The following is a 24,161-nucleotide window of genomic DNA, read 5'->3' as shown; positions in this document are numbered from 1 at the left end:
TCTTGTATTAGATCTACATACAATACACTTAAGAATAATTAAATGACACATTGAGTCCAACTTGAATCTTAAGGATTTGCCTTTTAATCTGAGAATTGTCCATTTTAATCTTCTTGATGCACAATTGCATTTTACATTGCATCTGTTTGACTGTGACTAAAATTGCTTATTTTTCTACAGAGTTGTCGGCGTTTTCTGCTTGAAGAAGAATCTCCTCAAACACTGATCCTCTTTCTTGCTGTTGCGTTTGAACTGAAGCTTACTTACTTTTTTTTTTCAAATTTTTAGAACATCTCTTGCAGCCATCCTTTTGTTTTGATTTGTAAAGAAGAATATCTGTAGCATTGCAATGTCCAAATCATTCCAACAGTCCTCGCTAAATAGAGAGTCCCAAGGTCATCATGGGCGTGAAATTTCAGCAGGACTCGGCCTTCTGGCTGCTACCCATTCTCTAAATATACCAGGCTCTCTTGGAAGAATGACGCAAGGTACTGCACGCCTTGCTAGCCTAATGAATCTCGGTGTTAATTCTTCATTGAATCAGCAAGGCTCTCATAGTGCACTGTCATCTAGTGCTTCAACCCATAATGTACCATCTAAATTCAACTTTGGAAGTAGAGGTCAGCCATCTTCTCAGCACCGTGGTGATCCAGACCAAGCTACAAATATTTTGGCCAGCTTGGGTCTTTCTGCTAGAGATTTAGATGAATTAAGTCGATATCCAGAGGATAAAATAACTCCAGAAAACTTGCCCCAGATTCTTTTACAGCTTAAAAGGAGGAGGACTGAAGAAAGTGCTTCATTGGGTTATAGTAGAGAAGGGAGATCTGCTTCTCGAGAGCAAACCTATAGAGTTCCTAGGGATGATTGGGAAGAGTCAAGGCCCCTTAGAAGAGAGAGTTTTGAAGAACATGGCCCTGTTAACCCAGTGGTAGATTATGACCATGGAAATCGATCTAAAGAGTCAGGTTATTATGACAGAATGGATTTTGAAGATAGATTAAGAGATCGCGAGAGAGTTAGAGATGATAGTTTCTATCCTGAGGCCTCCTCGTCCTACCGAAAATTTGATGCAGATTATGAGCGAGGGGGTCGTGGTGCTGGGCAAGAGAGGTCTCTTTTTGAGAAAAAGAGAGGAACTCCTTCAAGTAGCAATGTTGAGGACTTCCATGGATTGTTACCGAAAGGTTATCCGTACCTGTGTTCTTTATGCGATATACCGATTCACTCTAACAAGGTGAGTGTATAGAAAATAAGATGCTTCAACTTATTTCTTTGTTGCAGACTTTACTATTCGCTGCTCCTTAGACGCATCCTATTGACTGTTTTCTAACTTTGAAACCGTGCATTCAAACACTTGTGCTAATCTATCTCAAAAGTTGTCTGCAAGTCTTTTTTTTAACATTTTCTTTTTTAAAATAACAGGGCTATACATTAATACTTTCTGCTTAGCCAGATGGCTACATAGCCTGGCTCCTATTCTTTATCAGGATGTCTTGCTGTTTAGCCTGCTTTCATGTTCTTATAGACCCATAACTGGCATTTCGTCAGCACTTCTACCATTAAAATTTCCAAATAATTTCTTTATTATTCCTTAGTTTCTTTTGACAATTACTATACAGTTGTTTTTGCCACAATTCCAGTTTCTCCTTGCCCACAAGTTAATGTATAGCCCTGCTGAATCTCCTACATCTTTTTTTTTTTTTATTATTCCAGATGTGTTCAGTCTTGCTTTTTTGAAGTCACTCTAGCCATGTAAAATTGCTTACATTCTCAACGTTTTGATCAGATTTTAATGCTTTCCATATTTTGTTTTACTTTTTCATAAGTATATATAATAGCCAAGTCCTACTCCATAGTTCATTGTGGTTTTATGTAATCACGGAGAGGGCTCTTTCTGCAATTCTTGCACTAAACCAATGTTATGCTGCCTGTGTTACTAGTATTTGCAACAAACCTACTTTGTTGTTACTATTCTGCACATAGTGCACAAAATCGTGACCATAAATGTACATGCAACCCTTTTCCACGTTCAGAATGATTAGCCCTCATTTTTTCCCCACTTGAACTATACCACCTTCCCTCATTTTTTTCATTGGTTTTGTGTGCTTATCTACTAGTTTATTTTTTACAAAACGTCTCTTTAATTTTAGCAATCTGCTTTAGTGATTAAGTTGAGATGTAGCCCTTTAAGTGGCATACCAAAGTGATCACACAGTTGTATTTGTTATGTTTTTTTCCACTTGTCTTATTCTTTGACCATTGTTGGGCACTAGTGCAGAACTTGTTAGCATTGATAAACCTACAGATAGCTTTCAATACAACTTTTGAAAAAAATATTAATGACACTGGTTGTTTAAATTGGAGTGCAGCTCTGAAATAATCCTAAAACCTATGCTGATAACCTGTTGAGCAATTTAATTGGATGCAACTTGTCTTATGATGTCACCAAACAATTCCCAGTGAAAATGATCATAGCTGAAAATATGGTTGAAGCTAAATCTTTCCGGTTTTATGGTGGTGCTGTGAACTTAAATCTTCACTCCAATAGTATGTAACAAGTCTTAATATACTTGTCTTTATTGCCTCCTGATAAACCCAGATAATTTTATGGGATCCTAAAGTAGATCTGGGAGACCAATTTTTCTTATGAGAAATTAATGGACTCAAACATAAATATTGCATAGATCTGCTGTCATTAGGTACATTTATATATAACTTTCAAGTTTACAGACTGGGTGCTAATATCCTAGAAGTAGTTTCATAGTTACCTATTTGGACAAAGAGCCCCTGTTCTTACTTCTGTCTGTTTTTCTTGAAAAATGCTCATGTTTCAGGGAGTACTGCCCCACCCCAAAAAAATATTAAGTCAACTGGTGTTTTTGTAATAATAAAAAAAAAAAGTCCTCGTGCTGGGGGTGTTCACTGCCTTTTGCTTGAAAACATGCTTTTAAGATTTACCCGACAAAGCACTTAGTAACAGACACAAATTAAGGTTTAGTTAAGTTTGGAATTTCTTCATATATTAGCTAGATAGCTATTTCAGAATAATCATTTAGAATTCATGCGATTGTAGGGGATCCGATTTTTAATACAATATAATTTTCTAGTTGTATACACTGATTTTCCTTTTAGCCCATTAAGGCATTAGTTGTGTACTGGAACAGTACATAAATGACCATTTGAAAAAAGAAAATTACCTAAGTAAGAACGTAAACCATCCAAACATCTGTGTAGTTACTTGAGAATAGCAAATGAAACTGAGCAACCTACTCATAAAAACATGCAGTGCAGATTGCCGACTGAAATCCTAATTACATTAGGATTTAAAGAGCAACCATGTCTGGAATACCAGTTTATAAACCTGTAAATTTGTACTATTCCAGGACACGTGTGATAAGAGATAATGACCTAAAACGACAACTGTTGATCTTGTGGCTGCTGTACAAATAAACCTGCAGAGAATGATTTGTTTTCCTCTTGCTCCTACTCACTGGTATGGTTTAGGTGCTGATCCACTTTATTTGGACTATCACAAAGAAAGAAGTCCACCATAGATTTGTAGTTTACTTCCCTCATTGAAGGCTAAAAACTCATCTAGTGGCCACTATTGCCTGGAGTGAAGCCAGCTGACTCCTGCATTGATTACTTAGCACTTGTTGTCTTCCTCCTTTCAGAATTGAGTACTTTACTGCTCTCCTAGCGACGCTCCTGTTTGAAGTCTTGTTTCTACTGTAATATATATCAATAAAACTGGGCATCGTGTGTCACTGTGTGGATTGCTGAATATTTGACCTTACCTATTAAGTGATCTACATCATTACAACAGCTTTATATGGTATCTTAAAGTTTCAGTTTTTCATTTGCCATTTTGAGCACCCTTATTCCTCTTCATTCCCTCCTATGTGCTCCTCACGCACCCAACCGGTGGCCTAGAGAATAGAACCATGTGTGCACCTTATTTTCCTTATTGAGTTAAAGCCCAGCTCCTAGGGTGGTGATTTTCTTTGCTTTATTACTTGCAAGCCCCTGTTTAATAATCTCTTAAGTAACATAGAGTAGTTTCTCAAACTGTCTTGCACTGCCTATTATTGACGGCTTCTGCACTAGCTGGTTTTCCAGGATTTTCTACAACGTTGAACAATAATAAATGCACTAACAATGGTAACTTACAAGAAACGCCCGTTTTTACACCTCAGTTCCATTCAAGCCCACTGCCAGCTCTTTCCCACTTAGAGGAAAAGCATTTTATGTGTTGGTTAGTATCCCCCCCCCCCCAACTGCCAATCCTCAAAATAAAAAACTGTGTTCACGCCACCCGGAGAAACTGATAGGTTTCGTATCATTTCATTTTACTTGAGTTATGGTCCTCTGATGCTATGTATCTAGCTAATTTTTTCTTCTTTCCCTTTTCATGTTTTGGGTGTGCATTACGCTTCTCGCTTCTGTGCTTGTGTAGCTGTAGTGAGGATCAGTACTTAAGCTTTTCCTTTCTCATTTTCCTGGACCTGTTGCTGGATGCATAATGGCCCCCCTCTTAGTGTTTGTGGATAGCGTCTACCCAGTTCTACTGAGAAAGTATCACCCAGTTATCTTTGCAAATGTGAACCCCGACTGAAGTCCCACGTTACATTGCTCAAATTCTCCTCAAGATGATGCTCCCAGTAGCTCAGTTGACCATTGCAGTATCTGTTATCTTGAAATACATTTGCAACCTTAAATTGAAAGTACATCCCCAGTATTGTTTTGTTGGGAGAAAGTCCATAAATGGCACCCACCCCTTTTAAATGGCAAACCTGAGTGTTTTCCTGTAGGTAAAGTCTTGGTTATTTAGTACTTTAGTGAGTAGAGCTTGGGACTTAATCTCCTTCACCCTCTCACCCCCCCCCCCCCCCCCCTTACAGTGGCATGTTATTTTTTTTTTTTTTTTTATTGGCATGAAAGTCTCACTTTAACTTAGCATCCTGAGAAAGCCAAAGCAAGTCTGTTTTCTGTATAGCAAGACACTGTTTTTCTGCCACCTTCCTTCAGTCAAATGTCACTGCTAATTGTTGTGCTTTTAGTTTGCTTTATTCCATTTGGTACTCTAAGGTGTATGAGGATTTTAACGAATGAAACTTGAGCTTCAGACCCAGGTAATGTTCCAGCTCCTTTAGAATGGCCATTGTGGAAGTCTTGAGGCCTTTTACTTTGCCTGGGATGTTTTTAGCATTGAGTTATGTTTAGCTACACTCATTTGGAACTTTTTTTCAAGTTTGATCTCCTAGCTTGCGAACAGCTGAAGAGCCAAACCAAAGAGGGAGTGAACGTTCCAAGTTGACTGCTTTATGATTAGCTGGGAAACGGAGCTTATATGAGTCAATCATTGCTTGTTCCCTGCTCCAATAGCCTTCATAGGTCATCAAAGATAAAAAAAAAAAAGAAAAAATTGAAGATTCATAATGGGGGAGTCTTACCCCAAACGTGACTCCATGGTTTATAAGCTTAAACTTTAGATTTCTTGAGATTGAACTGTCATTCTCAAATTATTTACAGATGTTTCAAAATTTTCTTGATTCTGGTTCTTCAAGAAATTGCAGTATGTACCTTACCCTGCACTAACCACCCTTTCCTCATCCTCCTCCGTTCCCTCTTAGGTAGTTTTTATTTCAATTCAAGCCCTTCACGCTGGTACACATTTTATTAGTATTACCGTCAGACTGATTTTGGAGGTATACAGTTCCTAGTTTGCCTCTGGAAAAAAAAAAAATATATATGCAAAAGATACTTAAAATATCCTTTTGATCTCCTGTCTGATTCAGAGTAGGCATACTTTTTACGTTGGTGGTAAGATTGACCTGCCTAACTGCATTTCATTAGAATAGAGCCGCCTTCCTCCTAGCACCAGTTTTCTTGTCTTAACTTGAATGAAGCAGATTCCTTCACTTCAAATTCACCGAACAAAGAGTGATGGCCTCGCTCCTGTCATGATAGAACCCCAAATTGACATACCCTTGTAGAGCTGAAGATTTAAAAAATAAAATAAATCAGTTGTGAGCCCTTACACAATTTGTGTATTTGTAGCATTCAGTGTGACATGCAAAGGTTTTGAGGCACTTAGGTAATGTTCTGTCTGAACCTTGTTAAAACCTGATTTTAAACATGATTGGTAAGAGTTGGGTTTGCTAAAGATATGGATTGAAAGCTTTTCCCACATGGATTTACTCCAGTTGGCACTAAAATTCATGTAGTCTGCTTCTCTTCCACTATAGTTACCAAAACATAACAAACATTTAACAAAAGCTTGAAACTAAAGATTCCAGTCTACTGGCTCGAACTAAGGGACTAAAAGCCATTCTTTATTCTTGCCAACATGCAGTCCCTCAGTAGGCACAGACTGCCTCAGGAATTTGTTTTGGATATGCGACTGTTAATAAGCTACAAAACCATTGGGTTCTTTTCTTGACTTTCTCAATATTAAACGCTAAATCAGGGTCACCCGTGTACCCTCTTGAGTTTGGTCTGTGACATCCTATTGGGATGTTCAGCATCTTGACTGCTCCTCTTTCGTAGTGACTCCTACTGAGGATTCACCCATTTTAAAATGTAGGTGGAAGGCAAGCCCCCATCAGCACACTTTATTTTTTATTTTTTTATTTTATTTTTTGCATCCAAGCAGTAATTTGGCACTTTTCTTGGAGGTGAAATCTGAGTTCTGTATTGCCTTGTAAAATGTTCTTCACAAGGTAGAAGTGATCTAGTATTTTACAGTCAAGAACATTTCTGACAATCATTAAATTGGACTTTGAGTTCTCTGCTAAGGATCTGCTTTCAGCTTAACAGTAAGATCCGTTCAACCTGTGAATTTTGCTTTGCTTTTAATCACCCATTTGTGCTTATGAATCTAGAACTGCTTTCAAACGCTAAAGTTTGATAGTGCTTCTCAATTTGAGTGTGACATTCAGTTGATTGCTCATGGAGTTCTCTCATCAAGTAATTACAATCTGCTTTGCTTATGGGAGCCTAATCTCCCAGTTCACTATTCATTCTGTCCTCTGTGTCCTGTATTTTTGCTTCTGGCGTATCTTGTTACTCAGTGTCACAACACAGTTTGATGCTCAATTACCTTGTTATTTATGGGTAATGTTAGTAATAGCTTATTTTGGTATTAGCTGGTGTTTACGTTTTGACCTTTGCAGAATTATATTGTGTATATATTGACTGCACATTGTTCGCTCCTTCCTCCTGTGCTTAAATTATAATATTACAAAGAGTCACACTTTTATGACTGTAGCCTTAAGTGGCATGCTCAGTAGTTTGTAAATGCTGCATACTTAGAGATGGTGGTATTACAGCACTTTTGCAGTGACTCCAAGGAGAAGAAAATCTGATTCTTTTCCTGGTTTGATTGTCACTGTAGAGCTCGCAGATCTCTTGACTTGTTCCTCAACAGACCCCTGGGACCATAAATCCTCTTATTTCCACACAAAAATGGGTGCTGCTTTGCAATCCCATGCTCAGGCTCCACTGCTTCGGTTGTCCTTCCCACTCCATTCACCACATGTCTAGGTGCAGAGCTAAAACTTTTTAGTTGACACAGAACCGCTGATTAGGTTGACATTGGCAGTTGCTAATTCACCTGTTCCTATTCTCTCTATTTGCCACCACATCCCACTGGTCTAGTCTGTTTCCTTAATCAAAAACTGTACTTTTGGGTTGGAAAGGAGCAATCTCCTGTGGCTCACATGACGATGCTGTGGCAGTACAAAAAGAACCCACTTTCGTGACTAGGTCGTTACTTCCCCCTTAGTGGCATGATGAAGTTGAAGGGAGTGTGATCTACAAATAAAATGTTAAAACCTTTTACGTCTTTCGACCCCCTCCATGACAAAGTGCAGTAAATAAGCAAAATTATTCATATGTTCATTTTTCATGGGTCATGTGACCCAGATATGATCTAGACATTTGTGTGTGGAGAATTCTGTATGGTTTTCACATTTGAATAGAACAGCTTGCAAGCCAAAGGCACTTGTAATCCATTTTATTCAGGTGTTCATTTACTATATGTGCATCCTATTTTTCAGTACCTTCTATTAGAGTTGCAATTTACGTGCATTTTGAGGTAAATGTGCTTGATGTCTTAAGTCTACCTACCACTTTTGGTCATCAGCCGTCAGTCTGTGTACTGTACTTAAATTTATCTTGGGGTTTTGTATAAAAAGAAATGACTTTTTCATGAACCTCGGTCCGTGTGGCGTCATAAACCACATGAAATGGCTTTCCTTTAGAATTTTAGGCTTAGTTGAATGACCTTGAGTCTAAACTTATTACCTGAGTTTTTCAACTGAGTTAGCAATGCACTTTCAGTTAAAACGTTTCGTTGCTTGGTTATTTGCATTTCAGTTATCAAAAGACTGCATTGTTCATTCTTTTACCATAGAGAAGTCGGGTGAGAGAGTTACCATTACATTTAGTGTAAATTAATGGGATTTTCCTTCATATTTCTTTCTTGACATCTGTTCGCGTAACTGTTATCTAGCATACTTGAATCCAGGTGGATATGCCGGTCACTCACTCTGGTTGCAAGGCACAGGCAATATTAAGGAATGCAACCAATTAGCAGCTTTTTTTTGCAATTTGCTAGCACCATCTAGGTGCGGAAGCACTTCATCTCTGTACGGGTTTCGTTCTTAGTGGTGCAGTGAACTATACAGAGTGAACTGTCGCTACGCTTTCTTCTGCCTTCCCCTTTCTTGTGTTCCAGCAATTGTTTCTCAAGATGAGCTTTCTTGCAAATGGGGAGTTCTTCACAAGGTAAGTTGTTAACTGAAATTGCATTTTCGGCCTTTGTCTTACATCAGAGGACAGGAGATTGTGCTTTTTTTTTCTTGAAGTGTCATGTAGGCATTCTAACACCTGCGTAACATACCCATGTTTCAACTAAGCAAGATTTTGTTTAACCCATTATGGGTGTAGTTTGTAGCTTATTTGATTAATTGCAGTCATCCATTTATAAGGGGCATTCAGATATTAGTATTTTATAATAATAAAACATGCTTTTTACTTTTAGGAGTGGGACCAGCATGTCAATGGACCAACACACCGACGAAGATGTCAACTCCTTCTTGAACTGTAGGATATTTTTGTGCTCATTACCTTTCCGAATGCCATAAAATTACTACATAATGTACTATAACTTAATTTTTGTCAAATGCATAATTGCTTTCAATATTTTCACGTTAAGCATACGAAATGCAAATAAATGTATTGTGAAGTAGTGTTAATCATATAGTTTTTGTTTTCATTTACTTTACAGACCATAACGTTAAGATTTTTAACCTTAATTTAAAACTAGTCATCTGTGGTGTGTTTTTTTTTTTTTTTTTTTTTTTTTTAATTTTTTTTATAAAGCACATTTGAGCTTAGGTAGATTGTTCCTAGTATTGCAATGCTACAGCAATTGGGGTTTTGTTATAAACATTTAAATCACTGGAGCCCTCAACGAGTAGACCAATATTTCAAGAGCAAAGGCCGTACAAGTTTAGCTACTTGGAATACAGCATTTTTTAATTTGCATCCAATCTTCCAGATGACGAGCCTTAAAATCCGCAGGGTATCTTTGCTGGAAAGCACAGACTTCTGGATGATGGGAAACCTAACAATACAGGCCTAATGGTCTATTGAGCCTTTTTTCCATTGGAAGGACACTTCACAAAAAGAAAATACTTTGTCCCTAAACAAAGGTTTGAGAAGGTTTCCAAAGATATAGGCGAGCAGAAAGGGAGAGCTAATTTCCACAGTACCTCTACCAGCAGCTGGGACAAATATCGTAAATGTTATAGCACACATAGGATTAGTTTCGATGGGGTACCCTTTGGTGAAGGGAGCAGGACTGGTTTCTGTGGGCTGCAGCATACTTGAATACATTGCCCTCCTAGTTCACTTACAATTTTTCTTACTTACCCTTTGAGAGAGGTTCTGAATAAGTTTTGTAGTACCTTTTTTCAGTGGATTTAGCCTGTATAATCTGCAGTACGCTTAAAAAAAAGTTTTTGGGCTTTTCTTTTTTGTTAGAAGTGGCATAATATTGTAACAAGTACACGGGTGGACAATTCAGTGCTTATGACTTTAACAAAGGCCCCCCCCTGCCCACCCCCCAAAAAAAACCTGAGAACGAAAGTTACAAGTAACTATTCCTTCTGATACTCATGGTTGAATCTTTTTGTTTAATGTATTTTTATATTTCTGGCATGACTAGAAATAAAGTGAGTCAGTAAAAATCGTGGATTTGTGTCCGTTAAATGAGATGTATAGTTTTGATTGAAACAAAAAATGCAGGAAGTTGATATTTCTGATGGAATCAACTACCTGTGGATTCCTCACCTAATGAATACTCCCATGGCGCCAGCATTCGACGGAAATCTTCTTCCTAGTCTCTGCACGTCGACGAGGACGGCACTCTAGCCCACGCGACGCCGCCTGACGTCATACAGGCAATAAGAGGTCCTCGACGACGTGCCGATCAGTTCCCTTTTTTCCGTGCATTCGAAACGGTTATCTTCGAGGGAGCTACTGTTACTTTAGTGGTTACAGTGTGTTTTCTGCTGCGTAGTTCTTCTCTGCGGTAACAATGTCTCAGAGAAAGTCTGGTTTCAAGCCCTGTCAAGAGTGTGGGGGCAAGATGTCCGTTACAGATCCTCACTCCGACTGTCTCTGGTGCTTGAGCTCCGATCACGACGTTGTGACTTGCGATTCATGTCAGCACATGAATCCGAAGGCCCTCAAGGAACGTGAGGCTAAATTATTCCTGGGGAAGTCGAAGAGAAAGGAAAAACATCACAAGAAGTCTTCCTCGCCAAGGTCTCATCAGCGTCATCGAGACTCCCGGCGCCGTAGAGATTCACGGCGTCATTCAAGCAAGGAGACTCGTTCGAGGTCGCCTTCGACTCGACGTCGGAGGACTTGGGAGGTCAGTCCCACGGTCACGCTGCATCCATCGACGCCGTTGCCCTCTCCGGCGTCACCGATTTCGCCTGGACAAGTCTGTGGTTGAGGTGATGCAGCCTCTTGTGATGTCTCCGGCGTCGCGGACGTCGAGGCTGGCGTCGGGGTCGCCTTCGATCCAGGCACCCCAGTATCCAGCTTTTCCAGCCCCTGGAGCCGATAGTACCGCATTTCTGAATGCGATGTATACCATCTTTCAGCAGATGGTTCCAGGAGGTGCTCCGGCTGGTCCTTCGGGGCCTTTGGCCTTTTCATTGGGTGATCCTGCGCCTCTTCGGCCGGCACCCTTTATGCCATTTCTCCATTTTGGGAATGTGGGCTCTGCGCCGGTGGCTGCTCCGGTGGCTTCAGAGGGATTGGCTCCGGATGTTTCCATCCCGTCGACGTCGGGATTTCGTCCTGTGACTCCGGTGGGTCCATCGGCTCCGATCCCTTTGTCCTGTTCCTTCATCGGCGCCGAAGCTGTCTGCGGCGTCGGATGCTTCTGGAGATCGGCGCCGATCTTCGACTTCGGCAGAGGCCATGTCGACTCCGCGCATTGAGCAGAGACTACATTCAAGGAGGCGTGCTCTCAGTCTGTTGGAAGAGCAGGAGTACCAGCGAGTCCTGGAGGAAGGAGAGGTTGAGGACTCGGGTGATGGACTGCATGGTCTGGATACGGCCAGTGGGCTGGATACTTCCCCTGAGTGGGACCTTTCATCTCCAGGGGAGTATACGGAGGAGGCTGCTTCCTTTCACGCGGTGGTGAGGAAGGCGGCTAATTTTCTGGGCCTGCCTTTGCCAGTGGCAGAGGCGAAGCAGAATTTATTAACGGAGGTGCTGCATCCGGCCTCTGCTGCAGCGGAGCCTCTCTTGCCGTTTAATGAGGCTTTGCTTGATCCGGTGTTGGAGGTGTGGAAGAAGCCTGTATCTTCCTCGGCAGTTCATAGGGCTGTGGCCAGGAGATATCGGACTGCACCATCTGACCCTGGTTTTCTTTCAAGACACCCTACGCCGGAGAGCTTGGTGGTACAAGCCTCCTGTTCTTCAAAATCAGCGCCTGGATCCTTCCTGACGGTGCCAGGAGACACGGACTCCAAAAAACTGGATGAGCAATCCAAGGGCCTGCTTTGCAACATCTCTCCCGTTTTCTGGGCTTTGGTGCATATTTTAGTACTCTGTCAATATGCATCAGGAGTTATGGAAAGGGGCCAGCAGTCGTTAAGGATGTGCCTAAAATAAAACCAGTAATACAAATTACAGTATTCTGAATGAAAGATTAGATGGCTGGAAGGTTTATGTATATACATGAAAAACATTGCAGGTATTGCAGTAATACAGTCAATAGAGACTTATTACATTAACTTCTAGCATATGGTCCGTGTTTCTTATTGTAGCAAGATATCGGAACTGCAGTTGGGGCGTCTGCTGCTTTAAGTGAGTCCTAGGATCAAGCCACATGTAGGCTCTGGCGAGGAGATCAATATTTTCAGGTTGTGACAACTTGTGTGGTCCAAAGTAAGGTAAAAGGGAAGATGAAAAGTGAAGAGGCAAAGAATGTCAGGGGTTTTGTACGGTGGTCCTGAGGGCCATGCCCCGTCTTCATAACAAATTGCTCTTAAGCACTCAAAGGATCTGAGAATTATCCTGGTTCGAATTGCAGGTCATCTTTAAAGTATCACATTTATTTAGCCTACTATGCTGCTAATATCCCCGACTGTAGTTCACTTGGGTTGGTTTGTGTAGGCTCAAAGGTCTGCTTATCAAAGAGGGAAATGGGGTGGAGTAAAACAGTGGGCTTCTGAACGGATTGCTTCCAGAATGTAAACTCTTGATTGCTCTTATCATTTGGGTACCACTCGATGGGTCTCCTCAGGTGGTAGTCCTCTAGTACTTAAATCTCTAATGGTTTGTGGCAGGATTACATTACTGATGATTTAATTTCAGTACTGCAGTAATTCCAAGGAATATTAAACTCCTAGGGCAGTGTTTTCCTAACTAGTCGGAACGCATGGTGAGTTGCGAAGGTCCGAGCAGTATTTTGCTGCGCTTGAAAGGCAAGTGTCGGGATATAAACTATTAAACTTGCTGGGGTACTGCAACTGTGAAAGGAAAGGCTGTCATTTGTTGTAACTTAAAACAAAATGTAAATCCCTATAAATGAACTTTACGCTCAGCAGTTAGGAAAGCAAAAATTATGAACTTTTTGTTTCAGAAGTGTAACTAACTACATTTTTCATGGAATCAGAGTCCGTCAAGCCACTTCACTTGAGGATGCCTGGATATTTGCAGAAACCCGGTTTCCTGTGGGCTATGCAGTTTTATCAGTTATATTGAATTGCTGTTTAACTTTAGTGTCAATTTCATTGAAAATGTGCTGTCTGTAAATTAGCTTTCTACCACATGAAGCTTTATTTACATTAAGAGGAAAAACTCGGCCACCTCAATCATTAAAGCTAGGTCGGTTGTGAGGATTTTGTTTTAAAAATTTGGTTGTGGTTCTAAAGTTTAGGAAACACTACCCTAGGGCACTAAAATTTACTTTCTGGGTTTGATGACCTGATGCTCTGCACCTGACAGCAGAAAAACTTCATGAGAATTAGAATCTAGAAGACTGACGTCTGTGATGGCTAACTTTATTTGTATGCTTGGGGGGAGACCATGATTTACTTTGTGAGTGTATAAAAACGTAAGCTGTTAAATATCTATGTATGTCATAAATGTGTGTTTTTTCTCTTTAAGATACCCTGAGTGGAACCCAGATTCTGGACATGGAATGTAAGTCTATGGCAGTATGCAAACCTAGGATGATTTGTACCGTTTTAAATGTCTTTGCAAAAAAAAAAAAAAAATGAGATTAGCTGTGATTTTCTGTATTGTAGAGTTAAGTACAGAAATATTGACTGTCTTAAGCATCTTAGCCTTGTCCTTCTGTTACAGCATAAAGATTAGCATTTTATTTTCATTTCGTCTATCAGCGAAGGAACCACTAATCACACTGGGAAATTTTCAAAGCATGGAAGAGGTCGCAAACTAGTTTTATTGAAAATACCCTTATTCTACAGATTGACCACTTTCTTGGCTTCATGGTCTTTAAAAGGCCTCGGAATGCAGCTACGAAAAAATTCCAGTTGTTGAATAATACTTTCAGCTTGGCTAATTAGTGGATGAGAGTTGGGTGGTATAAGCAGTAGGGCAGGATTAAATATAGACAACATGAAAGGATTCATGTGTTGTGATTTTGTGTTGGATGTTTGAGTAGCAAACATGTTGTTACATATTAAGGTGCCTATTCTAGATTAGAATCGAAGTGAACATTAATTGGCTGTGTGAATTGTGTTCTGGTCCATCTGTGGTTTGGTGGTACTGTTGAATTGGTAGGTGTGGTTATAAGGAATATTATTTGGGGAACAAACACAGTAAACCTGGCAAGTGGTTATGATAGACTTTGCTGTGGAATCCCCTTGGATCGCATGTTTTCCAGTTGGACTCAGTCCAAATTCCTATTTCTGAATGTGAATATTTATCCCAAGTCTCTGGAGCACGCATTAGGCAAGGGCGTGAAGTGGATGGAACGTGGGGTATGATCACTTTGGTTGGGACATCAGATGAATTTTCCTTAAAGTGAGTAGAATAACATTTTTATTGGCTCAGTTCAGATTTTATGCCAGGCGAATTATAACAGTTGAAACTGAAGATTTATTTGTTAGGGAGATGGAGTGAGCACATGAAGGGGAATGGCGCATTCATATGTTCATGATTGCTGGTTGCATATGTTGTATTTGTACTGGTATTTCACTGGCTGGCTTTCTGTTGTAACCTGAAGAAGCACACTATGAATGTTGGAATTTCTTTTCCCCCTCAATTTACAGTGATGATCCATTCATGTTGCATCAGTCGACAAACCCGGCACCAGGAATTTTGGGACCTCCTCCCCCACCTATACATATGGGAGGTGGACCCCCGGGACGAGGAGGTTTTCCAGGTCCCCGTGGTCCTATGGGTAAGTCTTTTACGATATGTTTACCATGCGGTTATCTCAAACATGACGTTTCAATCTGTTTTGTTCTGAGCTTAGTTAACACCAGCACTAAACAGATTTATTACAGTTATGGTACTCAGTGTATTAGACCACTAAACCAATAAATGCTATAGCGCATGTAAGAATACTTTTTTTTAACTTTTCTATACTAGGTAGTGCATATGTAAAATATATTATTTTTTTTCCTATCTCCTTCTAGGTCCTGGAAATGGGGACATGCCAGGGCCCAGGTACATGCAAAAAGGTCGAATGGTTAGTACATTACATTTTTCTTACTGATATTTATATGTTCGATGGCATGTGTAGCTGCAGATACACATGCTGTGCACATCCCGCCATCTAGTGTTGGGCTCGGAGTGTTAAAAGTTGTTTTCTTCGAAGAAGTCTTTTTCGAGTCACGAGATCGAGGGACTCCTCCCCTTTCGGCTCCATTGCGCATGGGCGTCGACTCCATCTTAGATTTTCTTTCCGCCATCTGGTTAGGGCGTGTTCCTCTTCGTTCCGTGTTACGGTTCAGAAAGTTAGTTAAATCTCTGAAAATTCGACGGTATTGTTTGCGTTCGGTATCGGGTTAGTTACAACAGATTGACACCGAATTTTGAAGAGCTCCGGTGGCCCTTTGGGGCTTTAGATTCCCCGGCGGGGCCTGGTCGGCCCGACCTCGTGCGTCTTCAAGCCTAATGGAACGGACCCCATTCCGCTTCTGCCCCGAATGTCACAACAAGTATCCTTACACAGATCAGCATTTGGTCTGTAAATTGTGTGTCTCCTGAACACAAAGAAGATACCTGCGAGGCCTGTTGAGCGTTTCGGTCGAGGAAAACTTTAAGAGACCGAAGAGCAAGAAGACTACAAATGGCGTTGGCGCCGACAGGACAACAAAACTTGGAAGAAGAAGAAACCTTCTCCATCGTGGATTCGGACGAGGTCGATCCCGAACAGATGCCGAGAACCAGGAGTAAGATGTCACTGCCCAAAACTCAAGGAAAATTCACTAAAGCCCAGGGGACGCCACCGCCAACAGGCCTGGTCTTAACCCAAAAATTAGGTGACCGGCCATCGGCACCGAAAAATGGCACGCATGTGTCGAAGTCACCCGACTGGTCGAGATACCGGCACAGAACAAACTTGACACCGGGTCAGAGCAATCTCGACACTGAGAGGGCGGCACCGAAATGAGTCTGCACTGAGAGATCGGAACGCCGAAAGGCAAAAAGTGTCTTCGGAGCCCAAAAACAGTCAAAGGTTTCGATACCGAAACATCTGGCCTCTGAGCCGAAACCAAGTTCCTACACCGAGGAACAGGGCCTGTCCTCACAGATGCAAGGACACCGATTCGGACAGGAACTAGAGGCAGGGGAGCAGGTTAGCCTCAAAGGAGGCTCCACATTCAAAAGGACACAGGGAAAATCACTACTCTCCCTCCAATCCGAGTTAAAAGAAAACTTGCCTTCCAAGAGAAAGACAAGCAACCACAAGAAAAGGTGGCAAAACAAATAACTCCACCACCATCACCACAACCATGTTGTGCCCCAGTAAAATGCCAAAATTGTGTTGACAAATGGGGCTTTCTGATTTAAGTCTGCCTGTTCCTGAAAGCTGGGAAGTTGTTTTTTAGCTTCGATTGTTGATGCCATTTCCAGGGAAAAAACAATAAGCCGCCTTCTGCAGCCCTTTCCCCCAATTTTTTTGTTTTTTAAAATAATGAAATGTTCGGTGTATTTTGGCTAATTTCTTGGTCTCCTTCAGGGGAACCCACAAACTCTGTGTACCTCTAGAATCCCTAGGATGCTGGGGGGACAAAAGGACGCAAATTTGGAGTGGGTAGCTTATGTGGACAAAAAGTTATGAGGGTGTAGCAAGTTGGCTCTGTATACACTATTTCAAACTAAGGAATAGTATGCAGAGTCCAAGGGTTCCCCTTAGAGGTAAGATAGTGGCAAAAAGAGAATACTAATGCTCTATTTTGTGGTAGTGTGGTCGAGCAGTAGGCTTATCAAAGGAGTAGTGTTAGGCATTTGTAGTACATACACAAGCAATAAATGAGGAACACACACTCAAAGACCATTCCAGGCCAATAGGTTTTTGTATAGAAAAATATATTTTCTTTATTTTAAGAACCACAGGTTCAAGATTTACATGTAATACTTCAAATGAAAGGTATTGCAGGTAGGTACTTTAGGAACTTTGAATAATCAAAATAGCATATACAGTTTTCACATATAGCTATTTTAAGATTAGACACTTAGAGCAATTTTCAACAGTTCCTGGGGGGGAGTAAGAGTTTGTTAGTTTTTGCAGGTAAGTAAACCACCTACGGGGTTCAAGTTTGGGTCCAAGGTAGCCCACCGTTGGGGGTTCAGAGCAGCCCCAAAGTTACCACACCAGCAGCTCATGGCCGGTAAGGTGCAGAGGTCAAAGTGGTGCCCAAAACGCATAGCCTTCAATGGAGAAGGGGGTGCCCCGGTTCCAGTCTGCCAGCAGGTAAGTACCCGCGTCTTCGGAGGGCAGACCAGGGGGGTTTTGTAGGGCACCGGGGGGGGACACAGGTCCACACAGAAAGTACACCTTCAGCAGCACGGGGGCGGCCGGGTGCCGTGTGCAAACATGTGTCGGGTTTTCAATAGGTTTCAATGGGAGACTGTAAGGAAATGCCTCCTTGGCATGGTTACCCCCCTGACTTTTTGCCTTTGCTGATGCTATGTTTTGAATTGAAAGTGTGCTGAGGCCTGCTAACCAGGCCCCAGCACCAGTGTTCTTTCCCTAACCTGTACTTTTGTATCCACAATTGGCACACCCTGGCATCCAGATAAGTCCCTTGTAACTGGTACTTCTAGTACCAAGGGCCCTGATGCCAAGGAAGGTCGCTAAGGGCTGCAGCATATCTTATGCCACCCTGGAGACCCCTCACTCAGCACAGACACCCTGCTTGCCAGCTTGTGTGTGCTGGTGAGAACAAAACGAGTAAGTCGACATGGCACTCCCCTCAGGGTGCCATGCCAGCCTCTCACTGCCTATGCAGGCATAGATAAGTCACCCCTCTAGCAGGCCTTACAGCCCTAAGGCAGGGTGCACTATACCGTAGGTGAGGGCACCAGTGCATGAGCAGTGCCCCTACAGTGTCTAAGCAATACCTTAGACATTGTAAGTGCAGGGTAGCCATAAGAGTATATGGTCTGGGAGTCTGTCAAACACGAACTCCACAGCACCATAATGACTACACTGAAAACTGGGAAGTTTGGTATCAAACTTCTCAGCACAATAAATGCACACTGATACCAGTGTACATTTTATTGTAAAATACACCCCAGAGGGCACCTTAGAGGTGCCCCTGAAACCTCAACCAACAACTGTGTAGGCTGACTGGTTCCAGCAGCCTGCCACACTAGAGACATGTTGCTGGCCCCATGGGGAGAGTGCCTTTGTCACTCTGTGGCTAGTAACAAAGCCTGCACTGGGTGGAGATGCTAACACCTCCCCCAGGCAGGAGCTGTCACACCTGGCGGTGAGCCTCAAAGGCTCACCCCTTTGTGCCAGCACCGCAGGACACTCCAGCTAGTGGAGTTGCCCGCCCCCTCCGGCCCCCACTTTTGGCGGCAAGGCCGGAGAAAAACAAGGAGTCACTGGCCAGTCAGGACAGCCCCTAAGGTGTCCTGAGCTGAAGTGACTCCAACTTTTAGAAATCCTCCATCTTGCAGATGGAGGATTCCCCCAATAGGATTAGGGATGTGACCCCCTCCCCTTGGGAGGAGGCACAAAGAGGGTGTACTCACCCTCAGGGCTAGTAGCCATTGGCTACTAACCCCCCAGACCTAAACACGCCCTTAAATTTAGTATTTAAGGGCTCCCCCTGAACCTAAGAATTTAGATTCCTGCAACTTACCGAAGAAGACTGCTGAGCTGAAAACCCCTGCAGAAGAAGAAAGAAGACACCAACTGCTTTGGCCCCAGTACTACCGGCCTGTCTCCTGCCTTCTAAAGAACCCTGCTCCAGCGACGCTTTCTCCAGGACCAGCGACCTCTGAATCCTCAGAGGACTGCCCTGCTTCCAAGAGACCAAGAAACTCCCGAGGACAGCGGTACTGCTCCAAAAAGACTGCAACTTTGTTTCGAAGGAGCAGATTTAAAGACCCCTGCAACTCCCCGCAAGAAGCGTGAGACTTGCAACACTGCACCCGGCGACCCCGACTCGATTGGTGGAGAACCAACACCTCAGGGAGGACCCTCCGGCGACTCCGAGTCCGTGAGTAACCAAAGTTGTCCCCCATGAGCCCCCACAGCGTCGCCTGCAGAGGGAATCCCGAGGCTCCCCCTGACCGCGACTGCCTGAACTCCATTTCCCGACGGCTGGAAAAGACCCTGCACCCGCAGCCCCCAGCACCTAAAGGAACGGAACTCCTGTGCAGGAGTGACCCCCAGGAAGCCCTCTCCCTTGCCCAGGTGGTGGCTACCCCGAGGAGCCCCCCCCCTTGCCTACCTGCAACGCTGAAGAGATCCCTTGATCCCTCATTGATTTCCATTGAAAACTCGACGCTTGTCTCTACACTGCACCCGGCCGCCCCAGTGCTGCTGAGGGTGTACTTTTTGTGTGCACTTGTGTCCCCCCCCCCGGTGCCCTACAAAACCCCCCTGGTCTGCCCTCCGAAGACGCAGGTACTTACCTGCTGGCAGACTGGAACCGGGGCACCCCCTTCTCTCCATTGAAGCCTATGCATTTTGGGCACCTCTTTGACCTCTGCACCTGACCGGCCTTGAGCTGCTGGTGTGGGTAACTTTGGGGTTGCTCTGAACCCCCCAACGGTGGGCTACCTTGGACCCAAACCTGAGACTTGTAAGTGATTTACTTACCTGACAAAAACTAACAAAAACTTACCCTCCCCAGGAACTGTGAAAATTGCACTAAGTGTCCACTTTTAAAACCGCATATTGTGTTTTATGTGAAAAGTATACATGCTAATGTAATGATTCAAAGTTCCTAAAGTACTTACCTGCAATACCTTTCAAATGAGATATTACATGTAGAATTTGAACCTGTGGTTCTTAAAATAAACTAAGAAAATATATTTTTCTATAACAAAACCTATTGGCTGGATTTGTCTCTGAGTGTGTGTTCCTCATTTATTGCCTGTGTGTATGTACAACAAATGCTTAACACTACTCCTTGGATAAGCCTACTGCTCGACCACACTACCACAAAATAGAGCATTAGTATTATCTCTTTTTGCCGCTATCTTACCTCTAAGGGGAACCCTTGGACTCTGTGCATACCTATTCCTTACTTTGAAATAGTGCATACAGAGCCAACTTCCTACAGAGACCAAGGGGTCTCTTCAGCGATGCAGGCAAGGGGGGGGGGGAAGCTTCTCGGGGTAGCCACCACCTGGGGGTCGCTCCTGCACTGGAGGTCGGATCCTTCAGGCCCTGGGGGCTGCGGGTGCAGAGTCTTTACCAGGGGCGGATCTTAGAAGCAGGCAGTCGCGGTCAGGGGGAGCCTCTGGATTCCCTCTGCAGGTGTCGCTGTGGGGGCTCAAGGGGGGCAACTCTGGTTACTCAAGGTCTTGCAGTCGCCGGGGAGTCCTCCCTGAAGCGATTGTTCTCCACAAGTCGAGCTGGGGGCGTCTGGTGCAGTGTCAAGTCTCACGCTTCCGTCGGGAAACGCGTGTTGTTTTAAAGTTGCTCCTTTGTTACAAAGTTGCAGTCTTGGGTGAACAGAGCCGCTGTCCACAGGAGATTTTGGTCCTTCTAGATGCAGGGCAGTCCTCTGAGGATTCAGAGGTCGCTGGTCCCTGGGGAGAGCGTCGCTGGAGCAGTGTCTTCAGAAGGGGGGAGACAGGCCGGTAGAGCTGGGGCCAAAGCAGTTGGTGTCTCCGTCTTCTCTGTAGGGTTTTTCAGCTTAGCAGTCCTCTTCTAATAAGGTTGCAGGAATCTGGTTTCCTAGGTTCTGGGGAGCCCCTAAATGCTGAATTTAGGGGTGTTTAGGTCTGGGAGGGCAGTAGCCAATGGCTACTGTCCTTGAGGGTGGCTACACCCTCTTTGTGCCTCCTCCCTGAGGGGAGGGGGGGCACATCCCTATTCCTATTGGGGGAATCCTCCATCTGCAAGATGGAGGATTTCTAAAAGTCGGTCACCTCAGCTCAGGACACCTTAGGGGCTGTTCTGACTGGGCCAGTGACGACTCCTTGTTTTTCTCATTATCTCTCCTGGACTTGCCCCCAAAAGTGGGGGCTGTGTGCAGGGGCGGGCATCTCCACTAGCTGGAGTGCCCTGGGGCATTGTAACACGAAGCCTGAGCCTTTGAGGCTCACTGCTAGGTGTTACAGTTCATGCAGGGGGGGAGGTGTGAAGCACCTCCACCCAGAGCAGGCTTTAGTTTCTGTCCTCAGAGCACAAAGGCCCTCACCACATGGGGTCAGAAACTCATCTCTCAGCAGGCTGGCACAGACAGTCAGTCCTGCACTGAACAATTGGGTAAAATTGGGTATCTCTAAGATGCCCTCTGTGTGCATTTTTAATAAATCCAACACTGGCATCAGTGTGGGTTTATTATTCTGAGAAGTTTTATAGCAAACTTCCCAGTGTTCAGTGTAGCCATTATGGAGCTGTGGAGTTCGTTTTTGACAGACTCCCAGACCATATATTCTTATGGCTACCCTGCACTTACAATGTCTGAGGTTTTGCTTAGACACTGTAGGGGCATAGTGCTCATGCACCTATGCCCTCACCTGTGGTATAGTGCACCCTGCCTTAGGGCTGTAAGGCCTGCTAGAGGGGTGACTTATCTATACTGCATAGGCATAGGTTTTTGCAAGGGATTCTTCCAAAGTCTTAATCTCAAAAGAATTTCCTGCATCAGAAAAGTATATTCTAATTTCCAAGATGCTCTTGCCTCCAAAATGCTTCCTCGTTAAAAATGTCATATGTAAAATCAAAGTAAAAAGTTTTTTAAAACTGCAGAAGCCACACGTTTACAGTATAAGGTTTTTTGTTTTGGTGAAACGTGGATCTGCAGTTCAGCATCCACTATGGCATTCCCTGAGGTACGCGATCGCAAATTCTACATGCTTTGGTTGATATTAATGTTTTTTTTATTTATTTTTTTATTTTATTTTTACTTCTTTCGTTTTCTTCTGATAGCAGTCACTGGTGCACTCCCAGGGTTGGTGCGACCTATGCTAGAACCAGCTTACTTGCTTAGGGTGCTCCCATAATTTGGCAGTAGCAGAGCGATGACTCCCACTTTATTATATTGGCCAGTTATTTACACAGATTGGTGTGTTTTTCCCAGCAGCTGAGTTAATGTTTTAAAAATCTTAAGTGGGTTGGTATTGTTTTTGGTGGGAGAAAGGGTCCTTGTAGGGAACGATCCTTGTAGGGAACGATGTACAGTTAGAGGCATTCACCTGCAAATCTGTATGTAACAGGTGGTTATCATTTAAAACTTAGATTTGTCCAGGTAGTGAACCCACTTTTGTTTCCTTTGCTGAATGTTTAATGTTTGTATGTATGTATATTTAATTTGCATACTGTTGTCTCCTATTTAGGAAACAAGCCGTGTTGTTCATATTATGGATTTTGAAAGGGGAAAAAACCTGAGGTATCAACTGTTGCAGCTTTGTGAGCCATTTGGATTGATAACAAATCATTTGATTTTGAACAAAATCAATGAGGTAATATTTTAATTTTTTGTGTAATTTTTAAGACCTATTTTGTGGCTGTTAACATCCAAGAGAATTTCTAACCATTTTGGTGTCTATTTTTTTTTTTTTTTTAAGTATTGAATTGTCGGCAAAGGAAATAAAAAGTTGAAGGAGCATGCCTTTTTTAATCTAATTGGTGAAAAGTTTGACTTTAAGCGATGCACAGTAAATAGCCTGTCAAGATATGGGATCTCATAGGAATTTTTTATGCTACCAGGACGGCTATATTCTGTTTTCGGTTCCTTTTTTCGTTACTTAAAACGTGGCGCTGAAGTGCAAGTTGGAACGTCTAGTGAATCGGGTTGATTTTTGCTGTGAATTAGGCTTGTGCAACTTCATTAATTACTACGTAAAAAAAATGCAAATTATTTTATAAATGTTCTCAGCCCAGCCAGTTCTAAAAGCTATAGCCAGAAATCGATTCTGAGTGGAGGTGTAAGGAAATGCCTCCTTGGCATGGTTGCCCCCTGACTTTTTGCCTTTGCTGATGCTATGTTTACAATTGAAAGTGTGCTGAGGCCTGCTAACCAGGCCCCAGCACCAGTGTTCTTTCCCTAACCTGTACTTTTGTATCCACAATTGGCAGACCCTGGCATCCAGATAAGTCCCTTGTAACTGGTACTTCTAGTACCAAGGGCCCTGATGCCAAGGAAGGTCTCTAAGGGCTGCAGCATGTCTTGTGCCACCCTGGAGACCTCTCACTCAGCACAGACACACTGCTTGCCAGCTTGTGTGTGCTAGTGAGGACAAAACGAGTAAGTCGACATGGCACTCCCCTCAGGGTGCCATGCCAGCCTCTCACTGCCTATGCAGTATAGGTAAGACACCCCTCTAGCAGGCCTTACAGCCCTAAGGCAGGGTGCACTATACCATAGGTGAGGGTACCAGTGCATGAGCATGGTACCCCTACAGTGTCTAAATAAAACCTTAGACATTGTAAGTGCAGGGTAGCCATAAGAGTATATGGTCTGGGAGTCTGTCAAACACGAACTCCACAGCACCACAAAGGCTACACTGAAAACTGGGAAGTTTGGTATCAAACTTCTCAGCACAATAAATGCCACACTGATGCCAGTGTACATTTTATTGTAAAATACACCACAGAGGGCACCTTAGAGGTGCCCCCTGAAACTTAACCGACTATCTGTGTAGGCTGACTAGTTTTAGCAGCCTGCCACAAACCGAGACATGTTGCTGGCCCCATGGGGAGAGTGCCTTTGTCACTCTGAGGCCAGTAACAAAACCTGCACTGGGTGGAGATGCTAACACCTCTCCCAGGCAGGAATTGGCACACCTGGCGGTGAGCCTCAAAGGCTCACCTCCTTTGTGCCAACCCAGCAGGACACTCCAGCTAGTGGAGTTGCCCGCCCCCTCCGGCCAGGCCCCACTTTTGGCGGCAAGGCCGGAGAAAATAATGAGAATAACAAGGAGGAGTCACTGGCCAGTCAGGACAGCCCCTA

At 43.3% G+C, this 24,161-nt stretch overlaps 1 protein-coding gene across 3 annotated transcripts in view; it reads left to right on the top strand.

The window, feature by feature from the left end:
* MATR3 (matrin 3) overlaps positions 1-24,161 on the top strand; it is a 97,371-nt gene that overhangs the window by 9,327 nt on the left and 63,883 nt on the right. For 2 of the 3 annotated variants that reach the window (XM_069199314.1, XM_069199315.1), the window contains 6 exons: positions 181-1,237; positions 9,050-9,111; positions 13,705-13,740; positions 14,835-14,965; positions 15,204-15,256; positions 22,546-22,671. In XM_069199314.1, the coding sequence (XP_069055415.1) occupies positions 350-1,237; positions 9,050-9,111; positions 13,705-13,740; positions 14,835-14,965; positions 15,204-15,256; positions 22,546-22,671 (1,296 nt within the window). In that variant the 5' untranslated portion in view covers positions 181-349. The remainder of the gene's footprint in view (positions 1-180; positions 1,238-9,049; positions 9,112-13,704; positions 13,741-14,834; positions 14,966-15,203; positions 15,257-22,545; positions 22,672-24,161) is intronic. The other variant, XM_069199316.1, reaches the window with a different exon arrangement.

Source organism: Pleurodeles waltl, chromosome 7, assembly GCF_031143425.1.
Source record: "Pleurodeles waltl isolate 20211129_DDA chromosome 7, aPleWal1.hap1.20221129, whole genome shotgun sequence".
NCBI lineage: Eukaryota > Metazoa > Chordata > Amphibia > Caudata > Salamandridae > Pleurodeles > Pleurodeles waltl.
Note: the sequence above shows the minus strand (reverse complement) of the source record. Positions and strands in the feature narration are given on the sequence as shown.